The sequence below is a fragment of the Nomascus leucogenys genome, chromosome 12 (assembly GCF_006542625.1).
Source record: "Nomascus leucogenys isolate Asia chromosome 12, Asia_NLE_v1, whole genome shotgun sequence".
NCBI classification, from domain to species: domain Eukaryota; kingdom Metazoa; phylum Chordata; class Mammalia; order Primates; family Hylobatidae; genus Nomascus; species Nomascus leucogenys.
The window spans coordinates 12,152,559-12,177,472 of record NC_044392.1 but is presented as its reverse complement, the minus strand read 5'-3'; the positions used below and the strand labels follow the sequence as shown (position 1 = coordinate 12,177,472).

At 43.8% G+C, this 24,914-nt stretch overlaps 2 protein-coding genes across 2 annotated transcripts in view; one reads left to right on the top strand and one right to left on the bottom strand.

Annotated features, from left to right (window-relative positions):
• The window catches only part of CFAP57 (cilia and flagella associated protein 57), an 86,988-nt gene extending 72,785 nt beyond the window's left edge, over positions 1-14,203 (bottom strand). Inside the window, exons 1-3 of the mRNA XM_030823184.1 lie at positions 14,047-14,203; positions 3,505-3,821; positions 1,477-1,763 (exon numbers count right to left, since the gene is read on the bottom strand). Coding sequence (XP_030679044.1) covers positions 1,477-1,763; positions 3,505-3,821; positions 14,047-14,203 — 761 coding nt within the window. The remainder of the gene's footprint in view (positions 1-1,476; positions 1,764-3,504; positions 3,822-14,046) is intronic.
• Positions 1-22,638, top strand: part of EBNA1BP2 (EBNA1 binding protein 2) — a 55,982-nt gene extending 33,344 nt beyond the window's left edge. Inside the window, exons 3-13 of the mRNA XM_030823662.1 lie at positions 14,094-14,237; positions 14,492-14,640; positions 14,779-14,867; positions 14,951-15,034; positions 15,269-15,441; positions 16,036-16,159; positions 17,873-17,962; positions 19,661-19,736; positions 19,979-20,072; positions 22,112-22,274; positions 22,424-22,638. Coding sequence (XP_030679522.1) covers positions 14,802-14,867; positions 14,951-15,034; positions 15,269-15,441; positions 16,036-16,159; positions 17,873-17,962; positions 19,661-19,736; positions 19,979-20,072; positions 22,112-22,274; positions 22,424-22,474 — 921 coding nt within the window. The 5' untranslated portion in view covers positions 14,094-14,237; positions 14,492-14,640; positions 14,779-14,801 and the 3' untranslated portion in view covers positions 22,475-22,638. The remainder of the gene's footprint in view (positions 1-14,093; positions 14,238-14,491; positions 14,641-14,778; positions 14,868-14,950; positions 15,035-15,268; positions 15,442-16,035; positions 16,160-17,872; positions 17,963-19,660; positions 19,737-19,978; positions 20,073-22,111; positions 22,275-22,423) is intronic.
• Positions 22,639-24,914: the final 2,276 nt, after the last annotated feature.

Here is a 24,914-nt window from a genome sequence, read left to right as displayed (position 1 = left end):
TCGCTCTGTCGCCCAGGCTGGAGTGCAGTGGCGCAATCTCGGCTCACTGCAAGCTCCACCTCCCAGGCTCACGCCATTCTCCTGCCTCAGCCTCTCCAAGTAGCTGGGACTACAGGTGCCCGCCACCACGCCCGGCTAACTTTTTGTATTTTTAGTAGAGACGGGGTTTCATCGTGGTCTCGATCTCCTGACCTTGTGATCCGCCCGCCTCGGCCTCCCAAAGTGCTGGGATTACAAGCGTGAGCCACCGCGCCCGGCCCGAGGAGATGAATTCTGCTGGGGAGGAGAAAGAAGGCTGTCACTGGGTGTGACAGGAACCACCCAATGATCCCCTTTTCCACAGCCAAATACTACCCTTTGGCTTGGGAACTGTACAAAAACTGCACACGGTCAAGCCTAGAAGCAAGAGAGTGCTCGGGGCGTGTGGAGTAGACACAGGCGAGAGTTGTAGAGGAAGAGAGCCACAGATACGCTTGGGCCAAGCCAAGGAGTCTGGGCTTTGTTCTGGGAGGCCTGGACCCCAGAGCTGAAGGACTGTGAACACAGCTCCTGGAGAAGGTTATGGGGACTTTTTAGGAAGCTCCTACATAATCACAACAACAACAACAAAAAAGAGGATATGCCATTGGCATGGGGAGATGGTAGTGAAATGGGTGGATTGAAGGTTACTGAGGAAGAAGAATCTACAGGATGTCATTGGGGTTGAGGGCCCAGGCTCTGGTGTCAGAGAGATCTGGGTTTGAATCCTGAGCCTGCCACTTATCAGCGCAATGATCTTGGGTAGGCCACTTACCTCTTTGATCCTCAGTTTCCTTGTCTACAAAATGGACACGATAATAGTATGAACTATATAGGGTAAGAATCAAATGGGAATATTTATAAAATGTTTAAAGCAGTGTCTGGTGCATATAACGGTACATTCCAGTACACAGGAGATATGATTTTTACTGGTTGTCATGGAGGTAACGTGGCATCTCTATCACAATGGTCAATAACCACTCTTTCCTGAGATTGCACTTTACCCCTATCCTCTGTCAGATTTACCTAAAACATTTCCTTGCACTTGTTGGTCTGTCTCCTCCTGCTGAATTATAAGTTCCTTGAGGACTTGTGTCCCCAGCATCTAGCAAGAGATGCCTTTTGTATACTACAAGGGCTTGATGTACATGATTCCATTCATTAAATTAGCCACTGGAAAATATATTTTCTAAAAACTATAGTTTTGAAGACCAGTAATACTATAATGTTTATAAAATGAGGTTAGGTATAAAAAATAAAAAGAATTGTATCTAGCCTATGGTTATAACTGTTAAATTTGTGCTTAAATATAGATGAAAACTAGAGAGGAAGAGGGAAAATGGGAATAGTTGACTCTTACGGTAGAGGGGTTATGAGTGGTTTCTAAAGAGTGCTGTCTTCTGTATAATGCTGTTAGTACAATGGATGTGGGAGCACCAGCCCAGGAAGCACCATTACCTCTCTGATTCCTGGATGACATCCAGGCTCTTTGAGCCATCGGTAGGTTCCTTGACCTTTATGCTGGTCTCCCAACGCTGATCTCCAGATTCAAAGAGGAAGAGTTTGCCTGTGTCAGTGCCAACGACAATCTTGTCATCAGCCACCCAGGTGTGGGCTAGATAGTTTTGGGGTTCTCCCCTGTGAAAGTTGGTTTGCTTCAGGGTTCCCTCGGCAAAACGGAGAAGCTTAAACATCCCACTTCCAGTGACACACACCTGAGTGTTATCCTGCGGACTGAAGCTCACCTGTAAAATGTGAGAGAATTGAAGAAAAAAATTTATGAAACTATTCTTGATGGAATTATTTCCCATTTTACAAATTAATATTTATTTCAGGCTGCTCAGAATATCTCCTAAACATCACAAAATCATGTAATTTTATGCTGCATTTGATAAGGGCACACATCTATAATCCATTATATTTATAGGGATATGAGTCAAACTAGGAGTCAAACTAGGAAATCTACAAAGGCCAAAGAGCAGAATGAGCAGCTTATGACAACAGCCACACCCGGTGCCAACAAAATGGAATAAAGCTCAGCTGGAAACACAGAAAAAGAGGGTCTGATAGGTTTACATAGCCCCGTCCAGGAGGAAAGAAACCACATGTCAGGGGATGCTATGTGGCCTCCTACCAGCTGAACATCCTTCAACCACAGCTCTTATCCCACTGTACACCTGCTCCTCTACTTACAATGGGATCATGTCCTGATAAACCCATCGTAAGTTGAAAACACCATAAGTTGAAAATGGGCAAAGCCATGTGGCCACACAGCACCACTCTGTAGAGTATCTTGGTTGTTACCCTCGTGATTGAGCGGCTGACTGGGGGCTGTGGCTGCAGCTGCTGCCCTGCATCATGAAAGCGTATCACTTGGTCTCTTTCTCCTGAGTGCATATCACTCTTGTGCCATTGTAAAGATGAAAATTTTAAGTTAAACCATAGTAAGTTGGGGACTACCTGTACAGTAATAGGCAGTCAACCTGCTGTCCTGACTAGACAGTGAGCAACTTGAGGGGCTGTGGCTTTTTCATCTGTTTTCCCAGTGCTGGATTCATCATGGGCATCCAATAAATGGTTGCTGAATCTACTTAGTCAGAGCAGGAGGTGCTTCATCAGGCCTCACTGTGGCCTGGTTGAAATACCCTTCTGGTTCTACCTGCCTTTGGTCTGATTCTGGAATAATCACCCAGCAGCTTTCTGATTACTATTATAATTTCACCTCTCAACTTCTCTATTACTAGGAAGGGAATACACTGGATAAATGATGTGAGCATTCTGGTTGTGATATGCTGGTTTACACATCAGTATCTTGTGAGTTGAATAATTGAGTCTATGCCAGAGACACTGATTAGCTAGAATCCCTGAACATGAACAGAACTGAGTCGTTGAACTTGTGGAATTGAGTGCTAGATCCTAGACTAGGGTGAGTGAACCAAGATCAAACCTCCTTGGGACCCCCTGCCTAAGCCATCAATCAGGTTCCTGAGGGGTCTTCTTCCTTTTGCCCTCAAGACACAATAGAAGGTTCTGCTCCTCACATAACTGCAACTTCAGCAACAGCTTCCTAAAGACCTACCATGTTACATCACATTTCGGAAATCTTCCTACTGCCCGGCAATGCTGCTGGAAAAAGAGCCTAGGACCAGGCAGAGAAAGCAAGTTTTATTAACCCACTTCTGGGCCAAACCTGTGACCAGAAAGCAGTTCTGGGCCAGAGTAAAGAAGACAGGAGCTGGAGTTGGGGAACTCCTAGCCCTGCTATTCACTACCTCTGTGATCTTGAGTGAGTTACTCAACCTCTTGGAGCCTCAGTTCTCTCATCTGTAAAATGGGGATAATGATTGTGCATACCTTATATGGTTGTTGTAAGAATAAATTTTAAAATGCATGGAGGAAATTAGAACTATGGTACATAGAAAACATTCAATAAAAAGTAGTTCTATTTTTTATGATTTTCACGATACTTGTCACACTACTAGGTACCTGGTAGACAGGGTTGTTCTGAGTGTCGATTCTAACAATAGCCATTACTTTCTGTTTTTCCCACAGCCAATAGACAAGATTTGACTCTGGAGGTGATGTCTGAGCCAATAGGTATTTGGAGTCTGGAGAAAAAGCCATGCTAATAAATTTCTGAACTTGGAAGTCAAAATTATTAAGAACTTTGCGCTTCCGGCAAGGGATGGATGACAATTCATAAATGGTGATGGCAGGTTTCTCTTGCACAGTCTCAGAGATAGCGAGGTACCGCCGATTGGGACTGATGGACAAGGCCAACATGCCCTGACTCTTGTCTGAGCCTGCAAACAGAGGAAAAAGGAAATCATCAAGGTAGATCACACTTTCACCAGGATTCAACAGGAACCAGGCACAGTAGTGGACACTGCAGTGGACAGTGGTGGACATAAAGAAGAAAGGTGGCCTTGGCATAGCTGTGTTTCAGTATTATGAAAATAACTAGGGGCCAGGCATGGTGGCTCATGCCTGTAATCCTGGCACTTCAGGGGGCCGAGACGGGCAGATGACTTGAGATGGGGAGTTCGAGACCAGCCTGGCCAACATGGTGAAACCCCGTCTCTACTAAAAATAAAAAAATTAGCCAGGTGTGGTGGCAGGCACCTGTAATCCCAGCTAACTCGGGAGGCTGAGGCAGGAGAATCACTTGAACCTGGGAGGTGGAGATTGCAGTGATCTGAGATCATGCCACTGCACTCCAGCCCGGGAGACAGAGCAAGACTCTGTCCCCAAAAGAAAATGACTAAGGCAGGCATCTCAGAGGATGCAGTGGGAGGAGAAGTCAGGGAAACCTTCCTGAAGGAGGGCAGGGGTGAGGTGAGATGGGGGCTGGGTGGCAGATGGCAGGAAGAGCTTGAGCCACGGGGTGGATGTGACGAAGGGTACAGCATAGTGCGAGAACTGCAAGCAGTGGGTGTTGCTGGAGCATTTCATGTGAGATGGGGTGACCAAAGATGGGCCTAAAGAGGTGGAATAGGGTCAGACAGTAGAGGCCTTTATTCCCTGAGTGGCTAGCTCATCACTCCTCCTCTACTCCAGAGGTTGGGATGCCAACTACTGGATTCCTCAGCCTCCCTTGCGGTTAGCTGATGTATGTGACATTCTGGCCGTGAGATGGAGGCAGAAGTCTTCTGGAGTGGCTTTATGATAAAGCTGGTGCTTCCCTGAAAACCAGACAGATGCCTTCTATCCTCTTTTCCCTGAAATCTAGAGGTGATATCTGGAGATAGAGCACTCATCTTGCAACCATGAAGTAATAAGAATGAAAATGAAGGCTGTGATCCTGTAGAAAACAGAGCCTCAGGCAAAGATGAAAGTGCAAATACTTTATTTGGGAAATGCAATCAGGGTCACATTACGGTTTTCGAGGGCTCTAGGTACTTTTGATTTCATGGCCCCCTCCTTCATTAAAAAATGTTTAAAAATATATTTATAGGCCGGGCGCGGTGGCTCATGCCTGTAATCCCAACACTCTGGGAGGCCGAGGTGGGCGGATCACCTGAAGTTGGGAGTTCGAGACCAGCCTGACCAACATGGATAAACCCTGTCTCTACTAAAAATACAAAATTAGCCAGTCATGGTGGCGCATGCCTGTAATCCCAGCTACTCGGGAGGCTGAGGCAGGAGAATCACTTGAACCCGGGAGGTGGAGGTTGTGGTGAGCCGAGATTGAGCCATTGTACCCCAGCCTGGGCAACAAAAGCGAAACTCTTGTCTCAAAAAAAAAAAAAAAAAAAAAAAAAAAATATATATATATATATACACCCCCCACACACACACACACACACACACATTATTTTAAAATATATGCAGTAATATACTTTATGACTGTATTGGTATAAAGAGGAATATAATCTAGTCTGGATTCACTATTATATATTCATGTTTTTTTCTGATTTTCATATAAATACTAAAACATTTTCCTAGGTCCTCAAAAGTATTGTGGGTCCTGGGCACTGTGTCTAGTGGATAAGTGGTTGGTGGATACAGGCCCAGGGCAGGGAGCGTGAGTGAGGCAAGGGAGGATGAGCTAGAGAGTGATGTGACGGGTCCCCTTGTGATGGGCCCTCATGCTGCTGCTTTACAACATGCCAAGGAGAGATGCAGCAAGTTGCTCAGCAGGCATGCATGCCCAGCCCATGGGAATTCTCTGGAAGGGATGCAGAGAGTAGCTGCGGTTCAGAGAATCCCAGGTTCTAGGTCACTGAAAGCCTTGCACAAAAGTTCGGACTTCACCTGGGAGGTTGCTGAAAAATTTTAGGAAGGGTGAGATGTGTGTTGTAGATCCCTCTGGTGGCTGTATCAAAGACAATCTTGGAGGGAAGGAAGCTGGTCAGCAGATTATTTCAAAACGGAAAGGTGACAGCAGCAAGATGCAATGAGAAGGCAGTAGGGGCAGTAGGAATGGGGAGGAATGGGGAGGAGGGGAGATTAGAGAGATGCTAAGAGGTAACACCAATAGGACTTAGTGGACCGCGTGGGTGAGGGGGAGAAACGAGGAATGAATGACATTTAGGATGCTGGTTTAGGTGACTGTGGGTACTGGGACACCTGTGAGGGAATATAGGCTCAGGAAGTTAGGGGTGATAGGGGAAAGTATGTCCATCATCTTTTGCTTAAAATAGCCCATCCAAGTATTTGATATTTGCTTATGAAATCTTTATACTTCCAACTTTAATCCATCTAGGGTTTATGATGGTAAAAGGTATGAAGCATGAAGTGAGGATCTAAATTGATTTCCATTTCCCAAATACCTAACTGGATGTCCTAGGACTAATGACGAATGCCACCTTTATGATATCAAAGTTACTAGGCCGGGCATGGTGGCTCACACCTGTAATCCCAGCACTTTGGGAGGCTGAGGTGGGTGGATCACTTGAGGTCAGGAGTAGGAGACCAGCCTGGCCAAGGTGGTGAAACCCCATCTTTAATAAAAATACAAAAATTAGCCAGGCGTGGTGGCAGGTGCCTGTAATTCCAGCTACTCAGGAGCCTGAGGCAGGAGAATCATTTGAACCCGGAGGTAGAGGTTGCAGTGAACTGAGATTGTGCCACTGCACTCCAACCTGGGTGACAGGGCGAGACTCCGTCTCAAAAATAAATAAATAAAAAATAGATATTGAAGTTACATATTCATAGACATATTATTGGGTTTCTAGGATATTTATATTAGAGCCACCTTTTTTTTAGAGACTGGGTCTTGCTCTGTCACCCAGGTTGGAGTGCAGTGGTGCAATCATGGCTTATTGCAGCGTTGAACTCCCAGGCTCAAGTGATCCTCCTGCCTCAGCCTCCCAAGTAGCTAGGACTATAGGCACACACCACAGCCAACATTTTAAGTTTTTTGTAGATATGGGGTCTCACTATGTTGCCCATGCTTGTCTTGAACTCCTGGGTTCAAGTGATCCTCCCGCCTCTGACTCCCAAATTGTTGGGATTACAGGTATGAGCCACCATGCCAGGCAGGACCACATTGTTTTTGTAATCATATCTTTATCATGTGCTTGAATATCTAGCAAGGTACTGTCTTAAGGAAAGACAGGGAGAAGAAAGGAAAAGATAAACTCAATCTCAGATATATTGTGTGTGAGGTACACACTGTGGAACAGTTGGGTATGGAGGTCCAGCAGTTGGATATGGTTCTAAAGCTAGCGGGAGGGGTTGAGGCTGAAAATACAGATATGAGGTAAAAAGCATAAGGGAAAGTTAAAACTAGGAGTATGTAATAACCTAGAGGAGGCAAAGGAACACTGCTCACTCCCTCCTATTGTGCTTTTGTGCCAGGTTCCTACCTGGTATAGCATTTATCCAGCTCATTTGCACAGTCCTACTCATTTGAATTACACAACCTGCCTCCACTACAATAGTGAGAGCTCCTGGAGGGCAGAGGCCATTCTTGCTCATTCATTCATTCATTCAATCACCAGTGTCTGGACTTAGTATGTTCTTGGTATATGTTGACTGATTTTAGAGTTTGTAAAACGCCTTTGCATTGTTTCGACCCAGCTGATGCCTCGCCTCTCCTCCTTAAAATATTTTCACCTCTCACATAGATATCCTTTTTTTATTATTATTATACTTTAAGTTCTAGGGCACATGTGCACAATGTCCAGGTTTGTTACATATATATACATGTGCCATGTTGGTGTGCTGCACCCATTAACTCAACATTTACATTAGGCATATCACCTAATGCTGTCCCTCCCCCCTCCCCCCACCCCACAACAGGCCCCGGTGTGTGATGTTCCCCTTCCTGTGTCCAAGTGTTCTCATTGTTCATTTCCCACCTATGAGTGAGAACATGTGGTATTTGGTTTTTTGTCCTTGCGACACTTTGCTGAGAATGATGGTTTCCAGCTTCATCTGTATCCCTACAAAGGACATGAACTCATCCTTTTTTATGGCTGCATAGTATTCCATGGTGTATATGTGCCACATTTTCTTAATCCAGTCTATCGTTGATGGACATTTGGGTTGGTTCCAAGTCTTTGCTATTGTGAATAGTGCTGCAATAAACATACGTGTGCATGTGTCTTTATGGCAGCATGATTTATAATCCTTTGGGTATATACCCAGTAATGGGGTGACTGGGTCAAATGGTATTTCTAGTTCTAGATCCTTGAGGAATCACCACACTGTCTTCCACAATGGTTGAACTAGTTTACAGTCCCATCAACAGGGTAAAAGCGTTCTTATTTCTCCACATCCTCTCTAGCACGTGTTGTTTCCTGACTTTTTAATGATCGCCATTCTAACTGGTGTGAGATGGTATCTCATTGTGGTTTTGATTTGCATTTCTCTGATGGCCAGTGATGATGAGCATTTTTCCATGTGTCCTTTGGCTACATAAATGTCTCCTTTTGAGAAGTTTCTGTTCATATCCTTCGCCTACTTTTTGATGGGGTTGTTTGTTTTTTTCTTGTAAATTTGTTTGAGTTCTTTGTAGATTCTGGATATTAGCCCCTTGTCAGATGAGTAGATTGCAAAAATTTTCTCCCATTCTGTAGGTTGCCTGTTCACTCTGACGGTAGTTTCTTTTGCTGTGCAGAAGCTCTTTAGTTTAATTAGATCCCGTTTGTCAATTTTGGCTTTTGTTGCCATTGCTTTTGGTGTTTTAGACATGAAGTCCTTGCCCATGCCTATGTCCTGAATGGTATTGCCTAGGTTTTCTTCTAGGGTTTTCATGGTTTTAGGTCTAACATTTAAGTCTTTAATCCATCTTGAATTAATTTTTGTATAAGGTGTAAGGAAGGGATCCAGTTTCAGCTTTCTACATATGGCTAGCCAGTTTTCCCAGCACCATTTATTAAATAGGGAATCCTTCACCTCTCACATAGATGTCCTGTGATCTTTTTGGCCACTCCTCTAAAGCCTCTTTTGCTGGTTCTTCCCCATTTCCCCAGCACTAAATGCAGAAGTGCTCAGAGCTCACTCTTTCAGCTTCTTTTCTTTTGTAGATATATTCATGCCCTAGGGCAGGGGTCCCCAACCCATGGTGCTGGGCCACACAGCAAGAGGTGAGCAACCATTACCACCCGAGCTCAGATCAGTAGTGGCATTAGATTCTCATAGCAGCACAAACCCTGTTGTGAACTGTGCATGCGAGGGATCTGGATTGTGTGCTCTCTGTGAGAATCTTAGCTAATGCCTGATGATCTAGGGCAGAACAGTTTCATCCTGAAACCATCCCCCATACCCTCTCCATCCTGTCCACGGAAAAACTGTTTTTCATGAAACCTGCCCCGATGCCAAAAAAGGTTGGGGACCACTGCCCTAGGGATGTCTCATCTACTCTAAGGGTTTTACATTTCACCTCTAGGCTGATGACCCTCAAATTCCTTTCACTAGCCTGGACTTCTGTCCCTTAAATCCAGATCTGAAATCAACCTGCTTACTGAGCATCTCCATGTAAATACCTGGCAGGCACATCAATCTTAACAGGTCCAAAAGCAACCTGCTCCTTCTTTAGCCCTTTCTATCACAATCAACAGCAACTCCATGCTTTCCATGCTCAGGCCCAAAACCTTGCTTCTTCCTGCTTCCACCCCACATGGTGCCTATGAAGAAATCTGTCACCTCTACCTTCAAAGCATATCCATTATTGATCTCTTCACACCACACTGTCGCCTGCCTCTACCTGCTCCAAGTGCCATTATCTCTCACATGAATTACAGCAATCATCCCTCAGCTGTTCTCCCTGCTTCCTTTCTTTCCCCTCCTTAAATCTGTCCTCTGTACAGCAGCCAGATTGAACCCGAGGAAACAAAGATCATGTTGCTGCTCAGACTGCACCCCTTCATGGCTTCTCATTTGACTCCGAGTAAGAGCTCATGAACTGCAAGGCCCTCTGTGGTGTTGCTCCCCATTCTTTCTTTGCCTCCCCTCTTGCTCCTCACCCCCTGGTTCTTACCACTCCAGCCACACTGGCCTCCCAGCTATTCCTCCAACACAATAAGCACCCTCCTAACTCTGAGCCTTTGCTAGTGTCTTGGCTACTCCCCCTGCCCTCCCACATCAGCATGGCCAGCTCCTTCCTTTCCTTCAGTCTTCACTCAAAAATCACTGCTCAGTGAGCCCTCCCCAGCCTCCCTATCTACAACTTCTTACTCCCCCAACAGCTTCACTTTCCATACTTCATTTGTTCTTATTAGCATCTATCACTATCTAGCATGTAGACTGTACTTCTTTTTATTTTGTTTGTCACTCTCCCCTCCTAGAATGGAAGCACTGTGAGGACAGCAGTTTATGTGCATATGTGTGTGTCTATTTTGTGCCTGGAACACAGGGGGTACTTAATACATTTTTGTTGAATGAACAAATGAATATGTTGAGCCTCATCATGACTCTGAGCTGAGCAAGCTGAGCATCATCTCCATCTTACAGATGAGGAGACTGAGGCTCTGTGAGCTTATAAAATGGGGAGCCAGATCAAATCCAGATCTCCCAATGTCATGACCTTTATATTTTTCCCTTCGCCGGTAATACCCTTAGACTTGGTCAGTGGAGATCCTCCCTTGGGCCTCAAATTTTAGAGCATCCCGGAGTCTTTCTCTGGCTGTACCCCTTACCATTAAGTGGGATACAGCGGCTGCCTGAAGTTTGTACTGCCTCTTGTAGATCATGTTGCAGGTACACAGGACTCTGGAGTTCCCTGCTCAGATGGTCTTGAGCCTCCTGACAAGACCAACATTGGTTTCTTCCCAGGCTGTCTCTACTCAACCTGGGCCTGAAGGATGGGCACAGGGTGGTTGCTTATAGAATATATGGGTAGAATTTGAACATATGGGCTGCAAGGATCCACCCACATGTGTACAAGGCCCCTGGTGATATAAGATGGAGTTAGGAGCAGAAGAGAAGTGATACAGTAAGAAGTGTAAGAATATGAGCACAATAACTGAAATTAAAATCTTAATGGATACATTAAACATTAAGTTAGATGCAGCAGAAAACAGAAGCAATGAACTATGAGATAAATCTAAAGTAATTATCCGGAACGCAACACAGAGAGAGTAAGATGTAAAAAATCCAAATAAGAGTTTAAAAAAAAAAATACAAACCCAAAAACATGAACGTCAGGGGTGGTGGCTTGCACCTGTAATCCCAGCTACTTGGAAGGCTGAGGTGGGAGGACGAGTTGAGTTCAGGAGTTCAAGACCAGCCTCGGCAACATGGCCAGACCCCATCTCCATAAAAACAATTAGCTGGTCAAGGTGGTGCATGCCTGTATTCCCAGCTATTCAGGAGGTTAAGGTGGGGAGGATGGCTTGAGCCCAGGAGTTTGAGACTGCTGTGAGCTATGATTGTGCCAGTGCACTCCAGCCTGGGCAACAGAGTGAGACCTGGTTTCTTAAAAAAATAATAATAAAATAAAATAAAACAAAAACTGTGAAGGATGGAGTTGAGATGGTTTGGAGTTCCAGAAGGAGATAACAAAACAAAAAAGATACCTGTCCTTAGATCCAAGAATCTCAAAGAATCCCTAGGAGGATAAAAAATGAAAATAAAAACTATACTGATGTGTGTGTGTGTGTGTATCCATACGTATGTGTATATATATACACATATGTATATATACATGTATATATATGATGTATATACACGTACATATAGTATATGGTGTGTGTATATATATGACGTGTATTTTATACATATATATGTATATGGTGTATGTGTATAGATATATATACACCCACACACCATAGACAGAGAAGATATTAAACATCCAGAAAAAAAGATCATCTACAGAAAGACGATGCTGATAGCTAATTTCTTAACCACAGCAACAAAACAGAAGCCAAATAAACACAATGGAATACGATCTATAATATGCTGATAAAAATTTCACACCTGTTGAAACTATCTTTCAGAAGTCAGGATAAAATAAAGTCATTTTCAGACAAAAACTGGGAGAATTTATTAATACATTATCTGTATTAGTATTACAGATAATGCAGACGGAAAATGATCCCAGCTGGAATATCTGATTTGTAAAGAGTAACGGTGGGAAAAAGTTTGGTAAGTATGAGAGCAAATATAAATTAATGTTGTCTGTTTAAAACCATAATTTAATTAATATTGGAAAGTCATATGATCTTTTTTATTTTTGTTTTTGAGACAGGGTCTTGCTTGGTTTCCCAGGCTGGAGTGCAGTGGCGCGACCTTGGCTCACCGCAACCTCTGCCTCCCGGGTTCAAGCAATTCTCCTGCTTCAGCCTCCCAAGTAGCTGGGACTACAGGCATGTGCCACCACGCCCAGCTGATTTTTGTATTTTTAGTAGAGACGGGGTTTCACTATGTTGGCCAGGATGGTCTTGATCTCTTGACCTTGTGATCTGCCCACCTCAGCCTCCCAAAGTGCTGGAATTACAGGCGTGAGCCACCGCGCCTGGCCAGATGTCCATTTTTATTGCCCCTATTCAACACTGTCTGGAGGTGCTTACCAGTACAGGTAACACAAGAAAAAGGAAGAAAGTCATTGTTATTTGTAGATAATATGATAGTCTATGTAGAAATCTCTGCATAATCCATAGACAAATCATTAGAATTAATAATAATTTAGCAAATATGCTGGAAATAAACATCAATAAAGTCAACTGTATTTAATACAGCTTATTCCAACAGAATATTGTGGTTGATAAATTTGACTTTATTAAAACTAATAATTTTTGTCCATCAAAAGATACTTGTAAGATGGGAGAAAAATGCCCCAAACTGGAAGAAATTATTTGCAAGACATATATATATATATGACAAATTATTGATATACAGAATATATAAATTGTGCATGTAAATCAATAAAATTGCCCAAAAATATCCTGCACGACAAACTGTAAAAAACAAGTAAAAGACTTGAACAAGGCATTTAACATACGACTAAATAGGAATAGCCCATAAACAGATACTCATCATCATTAATGATAGTGAAATGCAAACGAAAACCACAATTCCTTTTCTCAATCATTGGATTAGCAAAAAATTACGAAGTTGGACAATACCAAGGGTTGGCAGGGTTGCTGAGGAATGAGAACTCTTATGCACTTCTAGTGGGAGGGTAAATTGGTACTATCATATTACTCAGTAATTTTAGTCCTGGCTGTGTGCCCTAGAGAATCTGCACAAATAGATGAATGTATATGCATGCAAGAATGTTTATAGTAGTATAGTTTGTAATAGCAAATGGTTGTTATTTCCCAAATGTCCCTCAATACTAGAGTGAATACATATATTGAGACATTATATTCATATGATAGAACACTACATAGCAATAAAATGAACTTGGCTATATGTATCAAGATGCATGAATCTCAAAAGCAAGATATTGAACTGATGCAGCAAGACACAGAATACAGGGAGAAGCACTAGAACTGGTAATATTCTGTTTCCTATGCTGGGTGGCTGGGTTCACAGATCTACATTCTATTGTAATTCTTTAAATATTACACATATGTAGGGTACATTCTTTTGTATGTATATGTCACAAAATAAAATATGTCAATGCAATAAAGAATGGGAAAATGGATTCGGTTGTTGAAATAATGAATATCATCAACAGGACCACTGTGAACAAAAATAAGGGCTGTAATGCTATACGAACGGTTACTTGCGACTTGGGATAAAGTTTACAGTGTCTTCATCATACATGGATTCAAACGGTGGTAAAATGAAGGTGGCGTGCTCGGGAAAACTGTTAGGCAACTCAAAAAGCGGCTCTGGTGATGTCAAAGGCAGTGATATTGAAGACACCAAAAGAGGGATTCTTAACATATTTTCATGAAATTACAGTGAAAAAAGTACTTTTAAATTAACATTTTATATGTGATTTTAACTATATATGCGTGACTGATTAATCTAGTTTCATCATACAAGTCGCCATTTATTTCCCCTACATTTATAATACTGCATATATATTCAAATCGGCCAAAATCTTTCTTTCCAATCATCGTGCTGGGATTATGGGGTTATATGTGGCACATACTATTCCTGTATATATCAGGATGGAAAAAGTTTTACCTGGAATGAATTTTTGCCATTTCTGATCCACATTGTACTTCACGCAGTGATTTCCTGAAGGAAATACAATGATCTGTTCATCGAAGTAGAAGATATTGTTGGCCACGTGGGATCGAAGACCAAAAACATGCAGCGTCTGAGCTACCACGGCCGACATGATCTCCCGCCAAAGAGTTCTGCTGAAGACCAAGGCAGCGCTTCAGAGTGGAGAGCACCGCCCCGCTCCGACCCCGCCCCCGGCCCGGACACGCCCCGCCCAGCATCCAGGACACGCCCTCCCCGCCCTTTGCTCCTCCCCTTGCCCCTCCTCCGGGGCCATTCTCCGCGCCACCCCACGCCCACGGCTCCTTTTTCTGCCTTTTCCTTCGTACCCTCACTGCTACCAGCTCCTTCTGGCGACCCCCAGGTACCCCCTCCCACCTTTCGCTTCTCTCTGGGTCAGCAGACCACGCATGTATCCAGAGGCGCTACCTGTACGGATCCTAAGCAACCCGGGCACTTTCAAACGCCGTAGCGGTTCCTATAGCAACGACAAACCGGAAGTGTAGTTTGCCGCCGGAAGCGGAAGTCCCAATCAAAACTTGAGCAGTAGCTGTGAGTTGCTGGCGCTGGAGCGATTCGGTGGCACGTGGAGCCACGGCGTGGGAGTAGGGGGCTGAAGGCAGGCAGCAGCAGCCAGGGCCGCCCTCTGCTAGCCGCTTGGGTCTCGGGATACCCCGCTTCTTCCTGTAGGTGTGGGACGTGCGTGCGGCGAGATGGACACTCCCCCGCTTTCGGATTCCGAGTCGGAATCCGATGAATCCCTTGTCACAGACAGAGAGGTAGGTGTCAGCCGAGCTCGCGGGGCTGGGCGTGGGAGAGAGAGCCTTACACCCCTGGGAGTGACCGTGATTGTGTCCTGCAGTTGCAGGATGCGTTTTCTCGAGGGCTTCTGAAGCCAGGCCTCAATGTCGTGCTAGAGGGGCCGAAGAAGGCCATGAACGACGTGGTGAGCGCGGGCACAGGGTCGGGGGTACTCGGATATGGGATGCGCATCAGGCCCTGTTGGGCTTGGGAGACCGATTCTTGTCCCAGGAAAGATGCACCCTGCGCCTCGCCGAGAGGGTCAATTACCTGTCTGGGTATTGGGGATAAGCACTTTGTCCCTTCGCCTAACAGCCTGTGCTTGGGAAAGACAAACTCAGAGTTCCCTTCTTGTGAGCTCAGTGTCTGGATTTCCTAGAATGGCCTGAAGCAATGTTTGGCAGAATTCAAGCGGGATCTGGAATGGGTTGAAAGGCTCGATGTGACACTGGGTCCGGTGCCGGAGATCGGTGGATCTGAGGCGCCAGCACCTCAGAACAAGGACCGGAAAGCTGTTGATCCAGAAGACGACTTCCAGCGAGAGATGAGTTTGTATGTTTGTTTTCAAATGTTAGAGAAGTTGAGGATCCTTGTGCAGGAGAGTGGGAAAGAGGGGAAATTAGCCTGCACTCAGAATAAGCCTAGAAGTAGGGAGAGCGGCTTCTTTTGACTAAGAATAGCTAGGAGATTCTCCCTGTTTGAGAGAAGAGCTCCTTGGTCCACGGTCACGATCCAAAATCCAGTTTATGGGCTAATTTCAAATACTCATTTTAAAGCTTTTTGTGCATGCTTCAGTTATTAGGAAAAAACAAACAAACATTGCTTATGGGATGTTCTTGTGTGGAATTGCTTTAGTAATTACATAAGAATCCATAATCGACATTAGTTTGTGTTAATGGGTACCTTTAGAGTAGTCATTCTCTTAAACTATTTTTAGCAATACCCCTCCCCTTTTTAAAAACTAGTATACGGCTACATTTCTTTTAGATACTAAATCAGTGAGACAGTTTTTGTTTGTTTGTTCTTGCTAATGGAGGTCAGATTTTGAGAGTCCTTCTGAGTTCGAATAACTCATGAGAGGCGGTGAAAAGGAACATAAGGCCTCTCTCTTTCACCTCATTACACGTTTTGTCCTACGATTCTCAGCTATCGCCAAGCCCAGGCCGCAGTGCTTGCAGTCTTACCCCGCCTCCATCAGCTCAAAGTCCCTACCAAGCGACCCACTGATTATTTTGCGGAAATGGCCAAATCTGATCTGCAGATGCAGAAGGTAAGAAATAGAAGTTTTCCTCTGGAAAGTCAAAACTTTGTACTTAAGGATATTCAGCTGGCTTAGAAAGATAGCTATGAGCCCAATAATGGGGAGCCAGTTGTCAGAGGACAATTATTACCTCTTCCATAGATTGGCTACTTCAGTCATGCCAGTTACCACCAATTAGATGCATATAAGAATGACATTTTTTCTAAAATCAGCAATTAAGGAGAGGAACAGTGCTGTGTGAAGTGTGGTCCCCGAGGTGAAGATGGCCCAGTGCATTTCCTAGCTGGCATGGTCACGGCATGGTGTGCAGAGAGGACAGCATTCTTGTGCCCTTGCCACTGTCAGTGCTAGAACTTGTAGACAGTTACTTTTCTCTGGGCCTCAGTTTTCTCCTCTATAAAATGGGGGATTCTTAGATGGTTCAGATATAGTACAATTTAGAGTTGGGTAGAACTTGGACCTCATTTAACTTTGGAGGAGGGGATTGCCAGCATGTAATCCAACATATATTCAGCCCTGCATAGCCATGGGTTCAGCATCTGTGGATTCAACCAACCTCGGATCAAAAATATTTGGGAAAAAAGTTTGAAAATGTTGCAGAAGGAAAACTGAATTTTCCATGTGCTGAGAACTACATTGAATCCATGAGAATGAGGTGATGCATAGCATTGTATTCGGTATTATAAGTAATCTAGAGACTATTTAAAGCGGCAGTCTGGCACTAGAGACCAGTTTCATGGATGACAATTTTTTCATGAACTTGGGGAGGGGATAGTTTTGGGATGAAACCGTTCCACCTCAGATCATCAAGTATTAGATTCTTATAAGGAGCACGCAACCTAGATCCTTTGCATGCATAGTTCACAGTAGAGTTCGCACTCCTATGAGAATTTAACGCCGCCATCAATCTGACAGGAGGTGGAGCTCAGGTGGTAATGCTTGCTTGCTTGCCACTCACTTCCTGCTGTGCGGCCTGGTTCCTAACAGGCCACAGATTCATAGCGGGTTCGTAGCGGTCTATGGCCCGGGAGTTGAGGTCCCCTGACTTTAAAGTATACTGGAGGTGAGTGTAGGTTATATGCAAATGCTACACCATTTTTATATAAGGGACTTGAGCATCTGTGGATTTTGATGTCTGTAGTGGGTCCTAGAACTAATCCTCTATGGATACTGAGGGATGAGCATATTTAAATAGTACCCTAGGGTCTCAAGCTGGATTTTAGGGAGCTTTTGTCGTGGTAGTAGTTCACCTTCTCACTGTGAACTCTGTACAAGTTCTCACTGACAACTTCTCATCCTTTAACTAAAATGTGTATGTTTGACTGAAAAGGCTAGGCACCTGGTATCTGCCTGGGTTTTTATTGTGTATGTGGTATACTAGAAAAGGACACTGAGGCCTCATACTGGTTTCCAGCCTCAGTCTACTGATAGTAGAAATGGGGAGAAGTTTGTCTTCTTTCCTGGGCTTCAGATAGGCAGTTTGTATAATGAAACAGACAGCACACTGGGAGTGGGAAGGTGACTTTCAATCTCTGGCTTCACTCTGACACTTTTGGTAAAGTGCTCGGCCTGTGGGCCCCATTGTCCTCAGGGGTTGGAATTGATGATTTATAAGTTCCACGGTTTAAAGAACAGGGAATATCTGTTCCCTGCTCTAGTGCATCCCAAGTAGTGGTCATTCCAGATTCAAATAACATGAACTGACAGCATTTTGTGTTGTAGATTCGACAGAAGCTGCAGACTAAACAGGCTGCCATGGAGAGGTCTGAAAAGGCTAAGCAACTGCGAGCACTTAGGAAATACGGGAAGAAGGTGAGAAGGAAAGTGTGCAGGGAACAGGAAGGGGCGGAGTGTGTGTGTTAGATGAGATTGCCGTGGTCTGACTTGGTCCCCTGAACTGAATGGAACTGTGTGTTGATCATGTGTTTACCATCTGTCAGTGTATGTGCTGGTATTCATGAGCACAGTCTTGCCTGGACGTGAGTGGTTCCCCAGGAGTAGTGTGGTGACTGCAGGCGAGCCAGTCATCTCTCTGGGCGTTAGTTTTCACATCTGTACACTGGGTCCAGATGAGCGGTTTCCAAACCTGACCTTATAGCAAAATCACCAGGGGAAATTTTTCAAAACAGAATTCTAGACTTCAGAATCCCCGGGAATCTGTGCCTGACTTCCCCTCTTCCCCAAAAGCTTTCCAGGTGATTCTGAAATGCATCCTGGTTTGGGACTCACTGACCTATGTGATAATCACGTTCCTGAAGAAATTATCGTAATGATTGTCATCCAATCTGAAAGATTGCCTGTGTGTTTGAACTATGAGTGTCTGAGTTCTAATGTAACACCAGATCAGGCATACCCTAAAACTTTTCTTGGTTTTCCTTTTTTATTTCATGGTCATCTAAGAAGGAAGATGACGGGTTTTAAAGTTAGGATTGTGGGAAGAAATGAATGTGAGGAAGATTGGCGTGGGTGTTAAGACTTTGTCAACATTTGGACGTGAGCACTTGTGATCTGGGCTGCAGAACTCTTGTCCACATTTGGGGTCGTTTCACTGATACATTCTCAGGAAAGTAGGAATAGGCTGGGATCCTGTCCTCTACAAAAGGCCTGCTGTGGATTTATTATTTCTTTGATCTGGAGGTGGATGGCTGAGATTCTCTCAAAGACACCAGGAATTAATTTAACATAACCAAAGTTACCAAAAGCAAAGATAAACTCACTTGGGCCTATTAGTTCACTGTTCCTAGTTTAAGGAAACACTGGGGAAGAGGTTGTTAACTGGGGGTGAATTTGCTCCCCAAGAGTTTTCTGTGACTGCCTGGAGATATTTTTAGTTGTCAAATTTGGGAGGGAGGGTACTACTGGCATCTAGTAGGTAGAGGGCAGGGGTGCTGCTAAATATCCTACAGTGTAGGACAGGCCCCTACACCCCAGCAAAGAATTATTCTCTCCACACTGTAGCAGTATCAAAATTGAGAAACCCTCTGTTAGAGTATTATAAAGTGTCTCCTTTTATCCTTCAAACTTTTTTCTTTTCTTTACCTGGGGACATTGTTTTTTTCTCTTCCTTTTGGTACTTTCATGCCTAGTGAGTTAGGTAATTAATCTGTCCAAATGTGATGCGAAAAATCGATGTAGTCTTAAACATGATTTACTTCAGTTTTGTAGGCAGGATTGTATAACGGTGAGTGCTGGCTTTGGAGTCAAACAGCCTGCGTCATCTCAGCTGTGCACTTTTTCTCTGTGCGACTTGGGCAAGTTAACTTCTCTGTGCTTCAGTTGAGGGGATAACACAAATTTCAACTTCACTGGATTGTTATGAGACAGATATATCTTCATCTATGAAGAATATACCTAGATCTGAGAGTATACTTAAGAGTCCCTAATACAGTTTTTGGCACATAGTAAATGTCAAAGGGTAGTGGTATTAATCATGGTGTTGCTATTAAGACAATATAGACACTGGAGTAATGGTATGGAATGGCTGTAACAGTTCTTGTGTTCATATCACAGGTGCAAACGGAGGTTCTTCAGAAGAGGCAGCAGGAGAAAGCACATATGATGAATGCTATTAAGAAATATCAGAAAGGTCGGTACATCTCTCTGCTAGGGGAACGAGGGTAGCAGGTACTTTAGAGTTGATTTGAACACTTAGTGCTTTGGAGCCTTCTTGGTTGATGTGGACTTATCGGATCTAAGTTTTGGGAGTGGTGTTGGAGAGCAGGATGTGACTCTTAAAATCAGTGTAGCAAATAACAGCCTTATATGGCGGTTCAAACTTTTATTCTTAAAATACAATGGTGCTGATCAAAACTACTTCTTCACTTACAGGCTTCTCTGATAAACTGGATTTCCTTGAGGGAGATCAGAAACCTCTGGCACAGCGCAAGAAGGCAGGAGCCAAAGGCCAGCAGATGAGGAAGGGGTGAGAAGGGTTTTGGCATGGTTTCTTTGGTTCTGTGAGGTGCGATGGGGCCACAGGTCATGAGGATGGCAGACATAGCACCTCCACCGGCGCAGCCACAGAGTCCAGAGAGTGCAGCTGCTGCCTGGGGCCAGGACCCCTAGCACTGTGTGATGGGCCCTTTTAGCCATGTCAGTCTTTGAAGAGTAAAAGAAGGCACTTTATAAACTTTTTTTTTTGGACAGTCTCACTCTATCAACGCAGGCTACAGTGCGGTGGTATAGTCTTGGCTCACTGCAACCTCTGCCACCCGGGTTCAAGTAATTCTTGTGCCTCAGCCTCCTGAGTAGGTGGGACTACAGGTGCCCGCCACCACACCCAGCTAATTTTTGTATTTTTAGTAGAGACAGGGTTTCACCATGTTGGCCAGGCTGGTCTTGAACTCCTGGACTCAAGTGATTGACCCACCTCAGCCTCCCAAAGTGCTGGGATTACAGGTGTGAACCACTGCACCCATCCTAAGAAGGTACTTTGAAGTATGTGGCACCCTTTAAGTGAATGCTGAGTAAAAGTTGATTCCCCATCACACAGTGTGATGGTTGAGAGTTCAGACCTAGGATTCAGATCCTGACTCTATCACTCAGTAGGAGGGCAGTTTTGAACAAGTTACTATACCTTTCTAAATGCTAATTGCCTCATCTGCTAAGTTGAGGAAATAGTGTCTGCCTCATAGTATGAAGATTGAAAGAGAGAATGTCAGCTCTCATTGTTCTTTCTAGTCTACTTTTTTGCATACCTGGATACCAGGCCTAGGGGAAATGATAATTTCCACGTAAGATAGTAAGTGCTATGATAGAGGCATTTGGGGATTAGCACTGAGTCAGCTTTTATAAATACCTGACAGGGTCTGGGGATGGATTTCTGGAGGAGTGTTCGACTTGAGCATTGCTTGAAGCATCAGTAGGAATTAACCACGAGAATAGAAGAGAAGCTGGGTTTGGGAAGAAGTAAGAGCTTGAACGAGCAAAGCCATCGAGATGTGAAACCTCAGGGTTTTGTGAGGAACAGTAAGCCCTTGGTGTCACTGGGAATACAGTGCGAAGCAAGGAGGGGTGCGATGTGGTTGGGGGGACCTGGGCTGTGGGTTTGCCTTGTTGAGGAGCTTGGGCTTTGTCCAGAAGGCAGTGGAGAGACTAGGTTGTAGGTTGTACTAACAATAATGAGCAGGTTATATTCATGTTTTTAAAAAGATTACAGTGGATTTTGTATAAGTGACAGACCTGAGGGAAGCTGGGAAATTGACAAGGGTACTATTGCAAAAGTCGAGATAAGCAGTGATAATAACCTGAAAGTGGCAACTGAGGGAGAAGAGAAGATGGATTGAAGAAACATTTAAGAGGTGAAATGAACAGGACTCAGTAATTGAATTGGGTATGTAGAGTGAGAGAAGAACCAAGGCTGACTCCCACATGTTTAGCTTGTGTGTCTGGGTTGGTGGGAGCAGCGCCAGCCTCAGGTGAGGGCATATGTACAGGAAGTAGAGCCAGTCCAGGAGATGACGTGAATTTGGAGATGCTGAATTCAAGATTTCTATTGGATGACCAGTTTTACATTTGAATGTTATTCCATTTGAATGTTATTTGAATGCCTATAATTATATTTGAATGTTTACATTTGAACGTATTCATTACATTACATTTGGATGTTAACTGCATGTATTTACCCTTGAGAGGAATAGACACAACTGAGGGTGATTTAATAAGATTTGGTTAAAATAGAAAGCTTTCTAAAGACAGCAGGAAGCCACGTGATATATGTAGAGCCTTCCCTGCTTCTTGGTTTATTTTCCTGCTCTGGTGGTCAGAACTGTAAATAGGTGAGCTAGATGAGTTTGTCTAGAGAGGCCGTAGCATAGGATTGTGGGGCCAAGGATGAGATTCTAGGTTACAGATGTGCCTAAGGGGCTTTGCTTATAGAAAGGAAACTGAGAGCATTGCTGGGCCATCAGATTCATCAGGCTTTACAGTGCTGTGGTGATGGCTAGGACCATTCTTTTCCAGGCCCAGTGCTAAACGACGATATAAAAACCAGAAGTTTGGTTTTGGTGGAAAGAAGAAAGGCTCAAAGTGGAACACTCGGGAGAGCTATGATGATGTATCTAGCTTCCGGGCCAAGACAGCTCATGGCAGAGGCCTCAAGAGGCCTGGCAAGAAAGGATCAAATGTAAGTGAGCCCAGGTGCCCGGGTGAGGAGCAGCCTCAGCCTCCCCTCCCACTCCCAACCCTGCCCTCTCCCTTCAGTTCTGTTCGTCCTCACCCTGGGGCAGAAGGCACGCTGCTATGTGACCAGATGTGGTATGTCTTTTTCTATAGAAGAGACCTGGAAAACGAACAAGAGAGAAGATGAAGAACAGAACACACTAAACAGCATCTTTGAATACAAAGAACCAAGAAAAAGGAATGAAGACTCGCAATTTCACAACACACTTTGATCCCTTCTGTTGGTGTCATGTTGTAAACATTTCTGTCAATAAACTAAAGAAAAATTATTAAAGGGACACATACCTTTGGTTAAATAGTCTAGACTACAAGATTGAGAAGTTACTTTCCATTGCTATCTATTGATAATTTAGACATTGAGTTCAAATTGCCTTCATTTTGTGATAAATGATGATTTAACTGACACCTTCCTCATTTCCTTTGTCTCATCCTTCTAAATAGTTATATTACAATCAATCCCTGTGAAGCTCAATGCCCATATTTTACAGGCGTGAGCCACTGTGATTTTCTTTGTGGTACAGCTTTTGGTTTTTCCATTACATTCTTCTGCTTCATCTTACATTCTTACATTCTTCTGCTTGCCTAATTTTCCTTCTATATTCTTAGTTCTTTCCAGATGCTTTGTCATTTTACCCACTTTATAATTTTTCTCCTACAACCTAGTTATGCCACACAACTGTCACCTTTTTTCTAGACCGTTTAAGTTGGTGCCATTATTTCCAGAATCCCATGTTTTTCCGTCTTAGCATATGCCTTCTTTTGCTGTGTACCATTTTTTGGTATCTAACTAAGAAAGGGAAGATGAGAGGTAAAATTTTTATCTCCTTGCATTTCTGAAATTGCCTTTAATTTGGGCTGATAGGAATTTCCTCCTTAGAATTTTAGAATTTCGCAGGCACTGTTTTAAGTTTTATTTCAGTTCTACTTTTGGGGGAGATATATCTTTGTTTTTTAAAATTTTTTTTTTTTTGAGACACAGTCTCGCACCATCGCCCAGGCTGGAGTGCGGTGACACAACCTTGGCTTACTGCAACCTCCACTTCCCGGGTTCAAGCAATTCTGCCTAAACCTCCTAAGTAGCTGGGATTACAGGCGTGCACCACCACACCCAGCTGATTTTTGTATTTTTAGTAGAGACAGGGTTTCACCATGTTGGCCAGGCTGGTCTCGAACTCCTGACGTCAAGTGATCCACCTGCCTCTGCCTCCCAAAGTGCTGGGATTACAGGCGTGAGCCACTGCACCCGGCCAGATTTGTATTTTTTAAAAGGACTTTTGGACAATTTTTTTTAAAGCTCACAGAACAATTGTAATTTCCCCCCAATGATGATGAAGATCACTTTGCATAGTTTCAGCAAGCAGGACATTTTTGTAGTCCTGCACTATTGTGCAAAGTGAAGACTGACTTTATATGCTTTTTTTAGATGAGTATACAAAGTAACAGCTTTCTGTTTTTTGGGCAGAGTTGGGAAGGGGATGAAAGCAGAAAATGTGGTTGCTCTCTGCAGGAGCAGAGCTGCAGAAGCACATTGATTGCTTTCAGGGCACAACCTTGTGATCAAAACATTCAGGCATTTAATCTATGTTATAATTTACACTAGATTATAAAACTAGATTCACCTTTCTGCATATCAACAAATCCACTTTTTATGCTGTCCTGAAAATTTAAATATTCATGATGATGAATTCAAGTGTAATTATAATAGGTACATTTTTCACATTGAAGACTAGATGTCCAATAATGTTTCAGAATCTTTTGGTATAAGATTTTTTTGTTGTTTTTTCTTTTTTTGAGACAGAGTTTTGCCTTGTCACCCAGGCTGGAGTGCAGTGGCGTGATCTTGGCTCACTGCAACCTCTGCCTCCTGGGTTCAAATGATTCTCCTGCTTCAGCCTCCCAAGTAGCTGGGATTACAGGTGCCCGCCACCAAGCCTGGCTAATTTTTGTAGTGTAGAGATGGGGTTTCACCATGTTGGCCAGGCTGGTCTCAAACTCCTGACTCTGGTGATCTGCCTGCCTTGGCCACCCAAAGTGCTGGGATTACAGGTGTGAGCCACCACGCCAGGCCTAAGATCTCTAATTGGAAGTCATTGGACCTCAACTGCATGCACGTAAACTCACTCTTCTGGCCAATCAGAAATGATACCTGATCATAATCTTGTATATCATCTACTACATTGCTGGTTGAATTACTTCCAGTACTAGATGTGCAGTTTTGCTGTAGATGATGGTAGCTATGATGATACCAAAGAGAAGGCTCTTTTTAGCCCAACAAAAATTTTAAAAAAACATTGAAAACAAGCAGAGTGGATACGTAAGAATTATGCATGTGCTCATGGAAAAGCAATTTCAAACAGACGTGTAGAGGAAAACGAACCTGTTCTATTCTGATATAAAAATGATGCACAGTATTTCATTTGCATTTTACAAAACAGAACCGAGATTATATGCAGCATTTACAAGTATCTTACCTTGTATCACAATGCAGGATTCTACTGCTCCCCATCAGTGTACTCTGAATTTCTGTATATGGGCTTCTGTGATATAAAATGGGGCAAATCTGCTGAGACTTGCCCTCACGGTT